This window comes from Martes martes (genome assembly GCF_963455335.1).
Source record: "Martes martes genome assembly, chromosome: 15".
Taxonomy (NCBI): Eukaryota; Metazoa; Chordata; class Mammalia; order Carnivora; family Mustelidae; genus Martes; species Martes martes.
The window spans coordinates 25,412,013-25,424,771 of NC_137903.1; the positions used below are offsets into that span (position 1 = coordinate 25,412,013).

At 40.3% G+C, this 12,759-nt stretch overlaps 1 protein-coding gene across 2 annotated transcripts in view; it reads left to right on the forward strand.

The window, feature by feature from the left end:
• The window catches only part of RBBP5 (RB binding protein 5, histone lysine methyltransferase complex subunit), a 36,904-nt gene that overhangs the window by 2,748 nt on the left and 21,397 nt on the right, over positions 1 to 12,759 (forward strand). For both annotated transcript variants that reach the window (XM_080824182.1, XM_080824183.1), the window contains exons 2-3: positions 9,630 to 9,655; positions 10,531 to 10,703. In XM_080824182.1, the coding sequence (XP_080680308.1) occupies positions 9,630 to 9,655; positions 10,531 to 10,703 (199 nt within the window). The remainder of the gene's footprint in view (positions 1 to 9,629; positions 9,656 to 10,530; positions 10,704 to 12,759) is intronic.

Sequence of the window (12,759 nt, forward strand, 5' to 3'; positions counted from 1 at the left end):
GGACGCTTAATTGACTGAGCCACCCAGGCACCCCAAGAAGGCTAGACAATTTAAAAGAAATCTGGGTCTGGAAATCTACATTTCTATGGAAATTACTGAGTTGTTTTTTTTTTTAAAGGATTTTTAAAAAGATTTCATTTATTTATTTGACAGACAGATCAGAAGTAGGCAGAGAGGCAGGCAGAGAGAGAGGAGGAAGCAGGCTCCCCGCTGAGCAGAGAGCCCGATGCGGGGCTTGATCCCAGTACCCCAGGATCATGACCCGAGCCGAAGGCAGAGGCTTTAACCCATTGAGCCACCCAGACGCTCCTGGAAATTACTGAGTTTTAAAGGAGAAAGTTGGAGATAAAAAGCACAAGGAACAGAAGTGATTGTGATTGTGGGAGCATGCGTGGGAAAGAATATCTGTCCAGATAAAGGAAAGGAATGATAACGTGCTGTTAATGTAACACTCAAGATAGTGATTTTACTTCTGTAGTCACTTCTGAGCCCTTGCTGGGTATCTGACTATATGCACTGGAGATAGAAAGTTACGTAAGAGTTTTTCAAAACTCTTTTTACTACAACTCACAGGAAGAAAACTCTTTTCTTTTTTTTTTTTTTTTTTTTTTTTTGAGAGAGGAAGAAGGGAGTGGGGACAGATAGAGAGAGAGAGAATCTTAAGCAGGCTTCATGCCCAGTGCTGAGCCCGATGCAGGGGCACGATGACACAATCCTGAGATGTGACCTGAGCTGAAATCAAGAGTCAGATGCTCAAACAATTGAGCCACCCAAGGTGCCCAGGAAATCTATTTTCTATCACAACCCATCATATATACAAATATATATATAACTAAGTTTCTCAAAATTATACTTAATTCCTGTTATGCTCAGTGTCCTCTGATGTCTTCTGTTCGAATCTATTAAAAAACTTGTTGGGGCTCACAAAATTGATTTATCCACTTATGGTGGGGTGGGTCCTACTGTTTGAAAGACCTCAAAATAAGATACAGCCTTTGTCCTGAATAAATATGTAGAACTAGGAGGAGTGAAACATAAATAATTGTGTCTAATACGGAACTGTAATAAGTGAATGCATTATGGGAGTTCAGCTGAAAGCAATTAATTCTGCAGTGTAGAGGTTGGCGGTAGAGTTTGGGGATGGTTTTATAGAGGAAGTGTCCATTTAACCCAGAGAGTGCAGATAGAGAAGGGTTTTTCCGGAGGGACAAGTTAGAGAAGGTGATTAGCAGTGCAGGGAGTAGTTGGGACAGATGTTCTGAGGCATGTCTGCATATGGTATGTTCAAGAAATGGTCAGTGATCTACAGCTGGTGCTTAGGGTGGGTTATGTGAGTTTCTATGCTAGGTGCTGATGGGAAGTTAGCCTCACATGGAGAGGATAACACTGGCAGGGGCCCGAATGAAATCACTTTTTAAAATTATACTTAGAATTCAGTATATTGTTGGGTGAAGAAGATTTTAAGCAGCTAAGTGACAGGTGAGATTCGGGTCTTGGAAAGTTGGCTGTGGCAGCTCTGTGAGGGAGGGCAGGCTGGAGTCAAGGACACATAGCAATTACGTTGGGGAAGGGATCAGATGAGGGCCGGGTGGGATTGGTTATCTAGATACCTGCAAATTGCATTTCTCTGGAAGGATGCCCTTGCCTGTGTCCTCGCTTGTTAGATTGAGGAAACAGAATGGAAATTGCTACTCTGCTCCTAACCATTACAGCAGAGGGGAATGGGTTGGAATCGAAAATAATAGGGCCATTGGGAGAAGAGGTCCGTGCAGCTTTAGAGCTGGTGATAATCAGGTCTTTAAGGAGGTGGGTGTTCAGCAGTGTGGAGAACAGAGCGTAGTCCATGTCAGGAGACCTAGAGGGAGAAGGCTGGAAGGGGCTGGAAAGCTGAAGGGCAGTTTGGAGAAAGGATCTTCACAGGACGGAAAGGAGGAGGGCCCTGAGGGAGCTGGTGTGGCTGGGCCGGAAGCATTGTAAACTCAGATTCCGAAAAGGCGGCTGCAAAACAAGGGCACTTAGCCGAAGGGAAGGTCTGAGGGGGGCACAGGCTTTGAAGAACAGTGGCAGGAAGACGAATGTGGTGGAAGGCCACGACTGTAAAAGTGAGGCGACTGGGAAGGCTTTGGGACACTATGTGGAGAGTGAAGACTAAAAAAGTTTCCCGCTTGGTTGGGCTGGATGGTGTAATACCACAGTTATTCATTCAGCACTCAGCAGAGAACTTTCATGTGCTTCCTGTGGGCTTTATTGGCAAAGGGAGGCGGGAAGCTTAACTTCCAATTTTTCTTTTGTCTTCTCTGGGGAAAGGGATGGTTTTTTGGGAACAAATAAAGTGAACACTGGTTGTTGCTAAGAAAAATCCTCAGTAGGTAGAATTTTCGGTAGGCCACTGAGCTCACTTCTCTTGGTTAAATTCCGGGGCCGTGAGGGAGTAATTGGTGGTGATCTTTGAGATGTGGGGAGAGAAGGGAAGATGTACAGAAGGAAAGCAGATGGGCACATTTTGACTTTGAAAAAGGGGGATCGTGTTGTGTTTTATAGATGAGAGATTAATAACCTCAAGGTCAAATTCAGGCAAGATTCTAGAGGCTGTTCCGTGTAGTTACAGTTAAGAGTGTGGTTTCTGGGTCAGGTTCCGGTTGTTCCAGGTTTTAACTGGGTGCATTTGGGAAGTGATTTAACTGTGAAATGGAATGTAATAGTGTCACTGAACCAACAGAGTTCGCTCCTTGGTGAGTTACAAATGCACCACGTGGAGCTGGTGCTCAAAGTAAACTTTATTTGAAGCAAATAAGGAGATCATGGGGAATAACTTCCAAAACCATTTATTCTCTGAGCAAGCGTGAATGGGTTCCTTCTACTTAGGGTTTTTGGATGAATATTTAGTTGGGAAGCCTTGTCCTTGCGTGTAGAGGTGAGCATAAGGCCACCTGTGCTCCCTTAAGGAAACCTGTTGTACAGACATTGTTATGGAAATGAGGCCTGTGCTCCTCCTTGGGCGGAGATTTAGTATTCTAATGAGGTAAAGGTAGTTGGAGGTCACTCCACAGTCCGGCTGCATAGGCGCCAGGCAAGGGTTATGCTCAAAGTGGTCTGGACCCTGTCATGTGAGGGTTTCAGTTTCCATTTGCCCGAGTGAAGAGATGAATGGGAAGGAAGAGCTTGAGCAAAAATGTGGGACGAGGGTTGGTGAGTACAAGCAGGTGGGCAGTAAAGGTCAGGTCTTGAGGTGTAGCGGGTGCCAGCAGTGGTCACTTAATCACGAATTGAGAGGACTGAAAGGGAATATATAAAAGACCTTAGTGCAGAGTTGGACACGTAAGCATTCGGTAAGCGGTAGCTGCTAATGGTAAGTGCAGGTTTGAGCACTTCAGAGAAGTGAAGAGCCAGTGTGAGTGTAAGTCTGGAAGGCGCATTGTGGTTCTTTAATCTCCTGCTTTTCAAATGAACAAATACAGCACGTGTTTATCACAGCAGTGGAAATAGTTCAAACACGCATACAGAAAAACTGTCTTTCTCCCCTTCCCCAAATGGTAACTTTCTAGAGTTTCTTGTTCTATAGCTTAATCCTTGCTCGCACAAACATTTAAACAAATTTATTTGGGCTTTGTTTTCACTTTTTTACAGAAATAGAACCTTTTTATGCACATTATTTGAAACTTGCCTTCTTCAGTTAACACTGTAGGATACTGTTCGTACCCCTCGGGAAATGCTAGATCTGATGGATTTAACGCATTCATGTAGATACAACACGATGTATAATTTCAACAGTAAAATTCCCATGTGTTTTGAAAAAAAGTGATCTTTTTTTTCCCTTGCCGCCTCCTTTTTGTTGATAATCCCATGTATTTCCTTCCATATTTTTCTCTGTGCTTATATATATGTGTGAGTGCATGGGTGCACACACATGATAATAAAAAATGAAATTATATAATACACACTTTGTGTTTGCCTTTTTTCCTACTTAGTAACACCAATGCAAATTTCTCTAAGAGAATTAGCATAATTTATTAGTACTTTTGTATTAGAATACAATGTAATTTATTCATCTGTTCCACTATTAATGGACATTTACCTTGTTTCCAGTTTGGGTAGGTTTTGTTTGTTTTTTGGCCACCAAGAACAATACTTGAAATATTCGTACTTCTGTCCCACTGTTGTGTTTACATCTATGGAGATTAGATTTCCAGTTGTAGGATCGCTGAGGTAAGGACTCTATATGGTCTACTTTTTTTTTTTTTTTTAAGCTTTTATTTGTTTGACAGAGACACAGCGAGAGAAGGAACAGAAGCAGGGGGAGTGGGAGAGGGAAAAGCAGGCTTCCAGCCAAGCAGGGGGCCTGATGTGGGGCTCAATCCCAGGACCCTGGGATCATGACCTGAGCTGAATGAAGCCAAACGCTCAACGACTGAGCCACCCAGGCACCCCTATGTTTTGCTTTTAATGGGTGCTCTCAGATCCGTTTTTCAGAAGGCTGTAGTAATTCCCATTTTTTACAGGTGATGTGTAAAAATGTCCCTGTGCCCTCTCCTCCACCCCCACGTGTTCTCTCGCTAAATTTTCCTGTTTTTGTTGTTGTTGTTGTTTGTTTTTTAAGATTGTATTTATTTATTTGAGAGAGAGAGCATGAGTGCAAGCAGGGGGAGAGGCAGAGGGAGAGAGAAAGGGAGAAGCAGACCCTCTGCTGAGCAGGGACCCTGATGTGGGGCTCAGTCCCAGGTCCCTGGGATCATGACCTGAGCCCAAGGGAGATGCTTAACTGACTGAGCCACCCAGGTGCCCCTAAATTTACCTGTTTGATGGATGAAAGTGGCATCTCATTTTTATTTATGTTCTTTTTGTCTTTTGGGTTGTTTTTTCTTACTGATGTATAAAGTTGCTTTGTAATACAGGTATCAACTCCTATCAGTCATCTGCCTTGAAAGTTTGTTTCTTTTTTTTTTTTTTAAAGAGTTTATTTATTTTTGACAGACAGAGATCACATGTAGACAGAGAGGCAGGCAGAGAGAGAGAGAGGAGGAAGCAGGCTCCCCGCTGTGCAGAGAGCCCGATGTGGGGCTCCATCCCAGGACCCTGAGATCATGACCTGAGCCGAAGGCAGAGGCTTAACCCACTGAGCCACCCAGGTCCCCCTAAAGTTTGTTTCTAAATCTTGATTGTTTATGGGAACTTTGCCATGCAAAATGTTAAATTTTTATTTAATCAAACCTGTTTCTCTTTTCTTTTGGTGTTCCTCACTTGGTTAAGGTCTTCCCTACCCTAGATAATACATGTAGTCTCCTAGATTTTCTTCTAAGATTCTTGTTCTTTAAAAACATTAATTTAGGGACGCCTGGGTGGCTCAGTTGGTTAAGCAGCTGCCTTCGGCTCAGGTCATGATCCCAGCGTCCTGGGATCGAGTCCCACATCGGGCTCCTTGCTCGGCAGGGAGCCTGCTTCTCCCTCTGCCTGCCACTCTGTCTGCTTGTGCTCACTCTCGCTCCTCTCTCTCTCTCTCTCTCTGACAAATAAATAAATAAATAAATCTTTAAAAAAAAAAAACAAACCTTTAAAAAAAAAACATTAATTTACCTGGAATTGATACGTAATATGAGAGGAATTACTTTTTCCTTCTTCCATATGGACCCTTGTCATTCCCTATATGTTAAATAAATCCTCCACTAAATTGAAATGCCACCTTTATCATATATTAGCAACCTTACAGTACATTTAGAATTTTTTTTTCACATTTGTCTTTATTCCATCTGGAATTATGTAACATTTATTAATTTTTAGGGAAAGCCGTTAAGTTTTCCCATCCCAACATGTAGATTGTCTTTTCATTTATTTAGGTTTTATGGCCTTACTTAAGATTTTATAGTTTTCTTCGTACATGTCTTGTGTCTTCCTTATTACCTTATGACCTGTTCCTTAAATATTTTATATGTTTGTAGCCATCATGAGTGGAATTTTTCCTTGTATTTCCATTTTTGGATACTAATTGCTAATGTAAAGAAAATCTATTAATGTTTGAATATTTTTCTTGTAGTAGGCCACCTTACCCTATTTTCTTGTTTTTTTTTTTTTTAAAGATTTTATTTATTTATTTGACAGACAGAAATCACAAGTAGGCAGAGAGGCAGGCAGAGAGAGAAGGGAGGAAGCAGGCTCCCTGCTGAGCAGAGAGCCCGATGCGGGGCTCGATCCCAGGACGCTGGGATCATGACCTGAGCCGAAGGCAGAGGCTTTAACCCACTGAGCCACCCAGGCGCCCCAAGTTTGTTTATTTTTAAGTAAACTCTGCACCCAACTTGGGGGTGGAACTCATGACCCTGAGACCAGGGGTTGCTCACTCTTCTGACTGAGCCAGCCAAAAGCCCCTTCCCTATTTTCTTATTAATTTAAATAGTTTTCTTATTAGAGTCTCTTGTGTTTTCGTGGTATTCAGTGACAACAAAAGAGAAATAGTTTTATCTCCTTATATTCAATGATTAAACCAGTTATTTCCTTTCTTATATGGTATTAACTATTAATGATATATCCCTTCCTAGTTGCTGATATTAATTGAAATGGTTTTAATATTTCACCTTTTGGAATGATAATTGTGTTTTTGGTAGATTTTATCATTTATTGTAGTTCTCTATTCCTTTTATTAGAAGTGATTATGGAGTTTTAGCAAATGTGTTTTCAGTATCTACAGATAGGATCGTGTGGCTGTTGTGTAAACATTCTTGATTCAGGATGTACATTAGAGTGCATCTTGCCGTGACTGTTAGGAGTGCCCTTGACCTTCATCCTTGTTTCTCCTGCTCTGTTGCAATGTCTTCTTACATGGTCCAATAGCAAACTCTCCAGAAGCTTTGTGGTTCGAATTTGGTTATAATTGTATATACTGTTAGAGGTTACTTTGCAAGTCTGCTAGTGTGGAGGTGAAATATTGTGTCCCATTTGTGTTGAGAAAATTCTTGTTTTTTCTTTTTTGTATTGTCTCTGAGGGTTTGGTGTCAGTTATGTTGGCTTTATTAAAAAAAAAAACTAGTATTTTTTTTCTGCTCAGAATAGCTTGAATAATATAGTAATTTTCTACTGCTTGAGGCTAGGAGAAACTGCTCACAAAATCCTTATGGGTCTGCTCCCCTCCCCCCTCCTCCCTTTCAGTGGTGTGTCTTTAACAGCCTTTCATTGTGTTTTTTACTCATTGATCCAGTCAAGGATTTTTCTTCTGTAATCAGTTTTGGATATGCGTGTTTTGCTATAGAAGCCACTCATGTTTTTTGTATCAAGTATATTATGAAGTCAAATCTCTGGCAAGGGTTTTATTTCTCCTCGGCAGCCACGTCTTTGGGCATCTTTTTTCCCCCAGTATGGATTTAAAACCTAAGAAATCTAATTGTCCCATAAAATGGTAGATGGTGGCAAGATGGAGAGTATAAAGACGACCTTGAGCATTCTCTGAGAAAAGGGCCTTAGCGTTCCTGTAGTCCTGCTTGACCGCAGTCTTGCTCTGGTCCTCCAACAGAACCGCCCCAGATGAACCTGGTCTTTCTCACGTGTCCCTTTTTCTTTGTGCTCCTTAAACACCTTATTGTAGTTCTGTTAACTAGGATGATCCGCAAAAAAATAAAAGCCTACCCTAGAAACATAAACTAGATATACAAGGGGTAGTCTGTGTTGAGAGGTGATCGTACATTAAAATGGTCCCTGGATCCTGGACTCACTCAGAATCTTCTGTGTGGCTTTCCCTTATCGCAACACAGCCAGTCGTACTCTGCTTCTTCCCCAGTACTTTGTATTTTCAGGTTGTGGTTTGTTGTTTGTTTTGTTTTTAATTTTTGGATAAATGCTTTTTGTTTGTTTGTTTTTTCCTCAACCATGTGAATGTATAGATCTGTCTTACTGATTTGGAAAGATTTATAAGCTAAATTGCTAAGGAAACAAGTCACATTATAGATGTAATGTTTTACTTAAAAAACACAACTATAAACATGAATGCTCATACAAATATATGCTTCTAGATTTGCTTATATAAGCATATGGAAATTATATGGAAGCTTTTACCTTGGTGAGTGCGTTGCAGGGAGGAAACAATCATTTGTTGATTACACATTTCTGTATTGCATGCCTTACTTCAGTAACTTCAGAAAATTTCTTTCAAAAACCTTTCGATCTGGGCGCCTGGGTGGCTTAGTCAGTTGGGCATCTGTCTTCTGCCCTGGTCGTGAACCTGGGACTCCCTGCTTGGTTGGGGGCCTGCTTCTCTCTGCCCTTCCCGCCACCCCAAACTTGCACGCTCTCTCCTTCTGAAATGAATAAATAAAATCTCTTAAAAAAAACACCTCTCTACTGGTTTCAGCATTTCAGTTCATTCTTTCGTAAGTGAATGCAGTCAGCCACCTTAAATCTGGTTCACATTAAATACATCAAGATAATTACCTTTTGGGGACATTTGCATTTAGTTCCACCTTCTAGTGTTCTTTATTGTAGGGCTGTTTTTTTTTTTTTTTTTAATTGGTTTTCATGTTCTTACTGTAGTTTTACTTTTCTTTCCTCTTCCTATTCCTCTTCCTTCCCCTCCTCCCCCTCATCTCTTCCTCCTCCGTTTTTGTTTTGTTGTGGTTTGGTTTGGTTTTGGTTTAAGTAATCCCTACAATCCAACCTGGGGCTCAAACCCATGATCCCAAGATCAGGAGTTGCATGCTCTTCGACTGAGCCAGCCAGGAGCTCCAGCTCTTTCATTTTTAATTACATTTTTATAAAGGACAGTCTAATAAAACTGGGTTTCAGACTTTTTTTAAGGAGTAGACGACTTTTTTTAGGTGAAATCTGATTTGGGTGCCTTATGTGTGAAACAACTTTCATGGATCTGTAGTTCTCAGTATAGTTTAAAAACCACTGTAATAAAATACTTAGGTAATGTTAAAAGTACATGCTGACCCGGACACTTCGGAGAAGCAGGCGGTATCATCCTGCCTGTCATCTGCAGCTCGAGATGTTTGTGACTTGTGTGAACACTGCATTTCAGACAGGAAAAACATGCGAGGGGTGTTAGCTGCCAAATGTCGTTTGCTTAAGAAATTAATATAGAGAGTAGAGAATTGCATCTTTAATCAACTACCAGATTATGTGACAATGTAAATGTCATTGTTAGGAAGGTAAATGGCCACTGCTGGTTGGCTGCTGTTAATGAAGGTTCTAGAGAGTTCATCCGACTTGAGATAGTTTAACAGATTAGATACTTAAAAGTTTGTAATTCAAAATAACCAACATAACCCCATTACCTGTTTACATAAATAACATTTTTATGAAAAATAACTTTTCTAAAACAAAATTAGTGAGAAGAGCATTGCTTTACAGTTGCAAGTTGCCCTTACTGCTTGCCTAAGTAGAGGTTGGTAGAATTCTTGCATCTACTTTTGCATGCACTCTGTTATGTCACTGGTGCTGTGGCCTCAGGAGTGGGACACAGGAGAGTAAAGAGGCAGATGCCATCTTGGTATGATAATGAAAATAGGTGTGACCCCCCCTGGAGTCCCTGAGCCAGAGGCAGTTCCCATCCACACTTTACAAACCATTGTGACCACCATTTGTGAGCTGGAGGATTCCTGCTATGTTGCAAATGCTCCATGAACTCTTTCTTTGCTTTGTTGCAGAGTCCTTTGGGCAGAATTATCCAGAGGTAAGAGTATAGTCTTTTTTTTTTTTTTTTTAAGAGTATAATGTTACTGTGAATTTAGGAGTATGATAACTTGCTGTCTTTTGTGTTTGAGTGGAAAATGTTATTTGATCCTCCTCCCCATTTTTCTTTGACAGTAGAAGCTTTAAGTATGATGATACTCTTTTGCTATAATAAGGAACTCAATGTTTAATTTTGAGAATAGAGGAAATATATAGGCAATATTGGTGGGAAATCTCACCATAATGTTTTAATTTTACACAGTTCATTTCCCAGTAAATTCAAAACAATACTTTGAAGGATTTTTCACAATCAGTACTATCACCTGTATGTAGGGTTTTTTTCCTTCGTGCTTTTCTAGTTTCAATAAGTGTTTTTGCATAGTAGTAATATGTATGTTCTCCTTTACTTTTATGTAAGAATATTTTGTAATACTTGAAATGTGTTTCAGTGTAGTCATTATGGTTATTTTAAATGGCTTGTTACGAATACAAAATAATGTATTTGACTTTCCTAATATTGCACATACAGGTTGTTCTAGGGGTTTTGTTTTAAACTGTTTTACTTGGACTAAATCCCAAGAACTGATTATTGGTCAGTAGGATGACTCTTTTCAGTGAATCTTGTTATATTTTGCCTAATTTTCCTGCACAGTGGGTTCCAAGTCATACTGGTAATGAATGGAATTTATCACATCTGTTTATCACTTACTTCCTTGTTTTGGCTAGTTTAATAGGTACAAGAACACACATAGAGTTTCTTTTGGCATGCGTCATAATTTAAAGAGAGCTGTCATATAGGTGTTAGAGAGTCGTTAAGAAATAATTTGGGTACCTGGATGGCATTGCCTATATTCTTGTATTCGTTTTAATTTTTAGGAAGCTGATGGAACCTTGGATTGTATCAGCATGGCCCTGACTTGCACCTTTAACAGGTGGGGCACGCTGCTTGCAGTTGGCTGTAACGATGGCCGAATCGTCATCTGGGATTTCTTGACAAGAGGCATTGCTAAAATAATTAGTGCACACATCCATCCCGTTTGTTCTTTATGGTAAGGAATTTTAACATTAATATGTTGAATATGAGTTGAATTAGGGGGATGAATGGTGACTGTGAAATTGTCAATGTCATTGTACTAGATATTTTAAAACTTAGAGTTTTAAGTGTTCAGTCATTAGTAGTACAATTTCTCATAGCATCTGTAGACCTTGAAAAAATGCCGTCCTTGGAGCACCTTTGTCGGGGAGACATTGAGTGTAGTGGGTCTGCGTCGGGTTCTGTCTGAGAATATTTTAGTGCTGAAATGAGATACTTACAGATTGCAGCTGTAGTAGCATTTGTGATATTGACCTTTCATTTAGAATGGGCAATCTTGATTAGGAGGGAGGCATGGAAGTCATCTGCTTCAGCGTTGTCCAAGTTCTTGAATTCCAGCAGTCTTAGTGCTCACAGGCATGTCTGTTCCTTCACTGAATCATAGTTAAGAGTTTCTATCAAATAGATTGAGCTAAACTCTAGTGTAATATAAATTCCCATTGATCTCTTTCTTATTCTCTGTGACTACTGTGTTTGCTTTGGAAAGTTTTGTTTTAGGGCAGCTCTTCTTTTAAATGAGCTTGGGCCAAAAAAATCATCTTATCAGATCTAAATTTTTTTTTTAAGATTTTATTATTTTTTTTAGGGAGTGAGCAAGTGTGTGCAAGTAAGCTGGGGGTAGAGCAGAGGGGGAGGGAGAAGGACAAGCAGGCTCCACACTGAACAGGAGTCCCATGTGGGGCTCAGTCTCACGACCTCGAGATCAGGACCTGAGCTGAAATCAAAAGTAAGATGTCGGGCGCCTGGGTGGCTCAGTTGGTTAAGTGACTGCCTTCGGCTCAGGTCATGATCCCGGAATTCCGGGATCGAGTTCCACATGAGGCTCCCAGCTCCACGGGGAGTCTGCTTCTCCCTCTGACCTTCTCCCTTCTCATGCTCTCTCTGTCTCTCTCCCAAATAAATAAAATCTTAAAAAAAAAAAAAGGTAAGATGTCCAACCAACTGAGCCACCCAGGCGCCCCACAATCAGATCTAGATTTATGAAGCTGTAACCTATTTCCTTTTGTGCAAATGGAAATGGCAGCTATATTGTAAAGCACTGGATTGGGAGGAGGCCTGAATCCCAGTCTAGGATTGGCTGCTAATGAACTAGCTTTGGCCAAAACTTGTCTGTAATATGCAAAATGAGAGTATTAGCCACTCCCACCTGTTAAAATAATGCATTTATTTTTATTATAAAATAATATATTATCATTTAGAACATTATGAAAAATATAGCAAAGCGAAAAGAAGTACTAGTATCTCCTATAGTCCCACCACCCAAGTAATTACTGCCATAAAGATTTTAGTCTGTTTTTACATAAGGCTTTTAAAGAGCAGGATTTATAATTGTGCTATGTTCTGTTTTATATTTTGCTATTTTTCCTCGGTAACACCGGACAGTTTCCTACTTTCATAGCCTCTATAAACTTTTGTTTACAGCTATATATCTTCTCATGGATAAATTATAATTTATTAACAGTTTTTTGCTAGTTTCTCTGCTACATGTTTTTAGTAAATGTCTTTGTGCATAAACTTTTTCACTTACATATTCATTCATTCAACAACACTGAGCATGAATTATGCAACAGGTACAGATCCTGAAGCTTTATGGTTCCCGTGCAAGAAATGTGTTTGGGGTTCAGTGGAGGCGAAGGTGCAGAGGAGGAGATAATCCATGTCCTGGAGGAGAACAGTGGTCAGGAAAGGCTTCCTAGGCAAGATAATACCTAACTTCAAACTTGTAAGTTATAGGTGTTCGCCATTTGTATTCCAAGCAAAGGACGCTACCCAGGCAAAGGTACATCAGCTTCAAACAAGCATGAGAAATGGGGAACTGCAGGTAGTTCAAGATAGCTGGATTGTGGCGTGGGAGATATGATAGGGCAAGAGCCAGTAAGCTGAGATCCTCATGGACGATGCTGTGTACATAGTATGAATTTGAACTTCATCTTGTAGGTAACTAGGAAAGAAAGTGGTATGATGAGCTTTTTATTTAAGAAAAAAATCTCTAGGACAGCATGTGTTAAAGA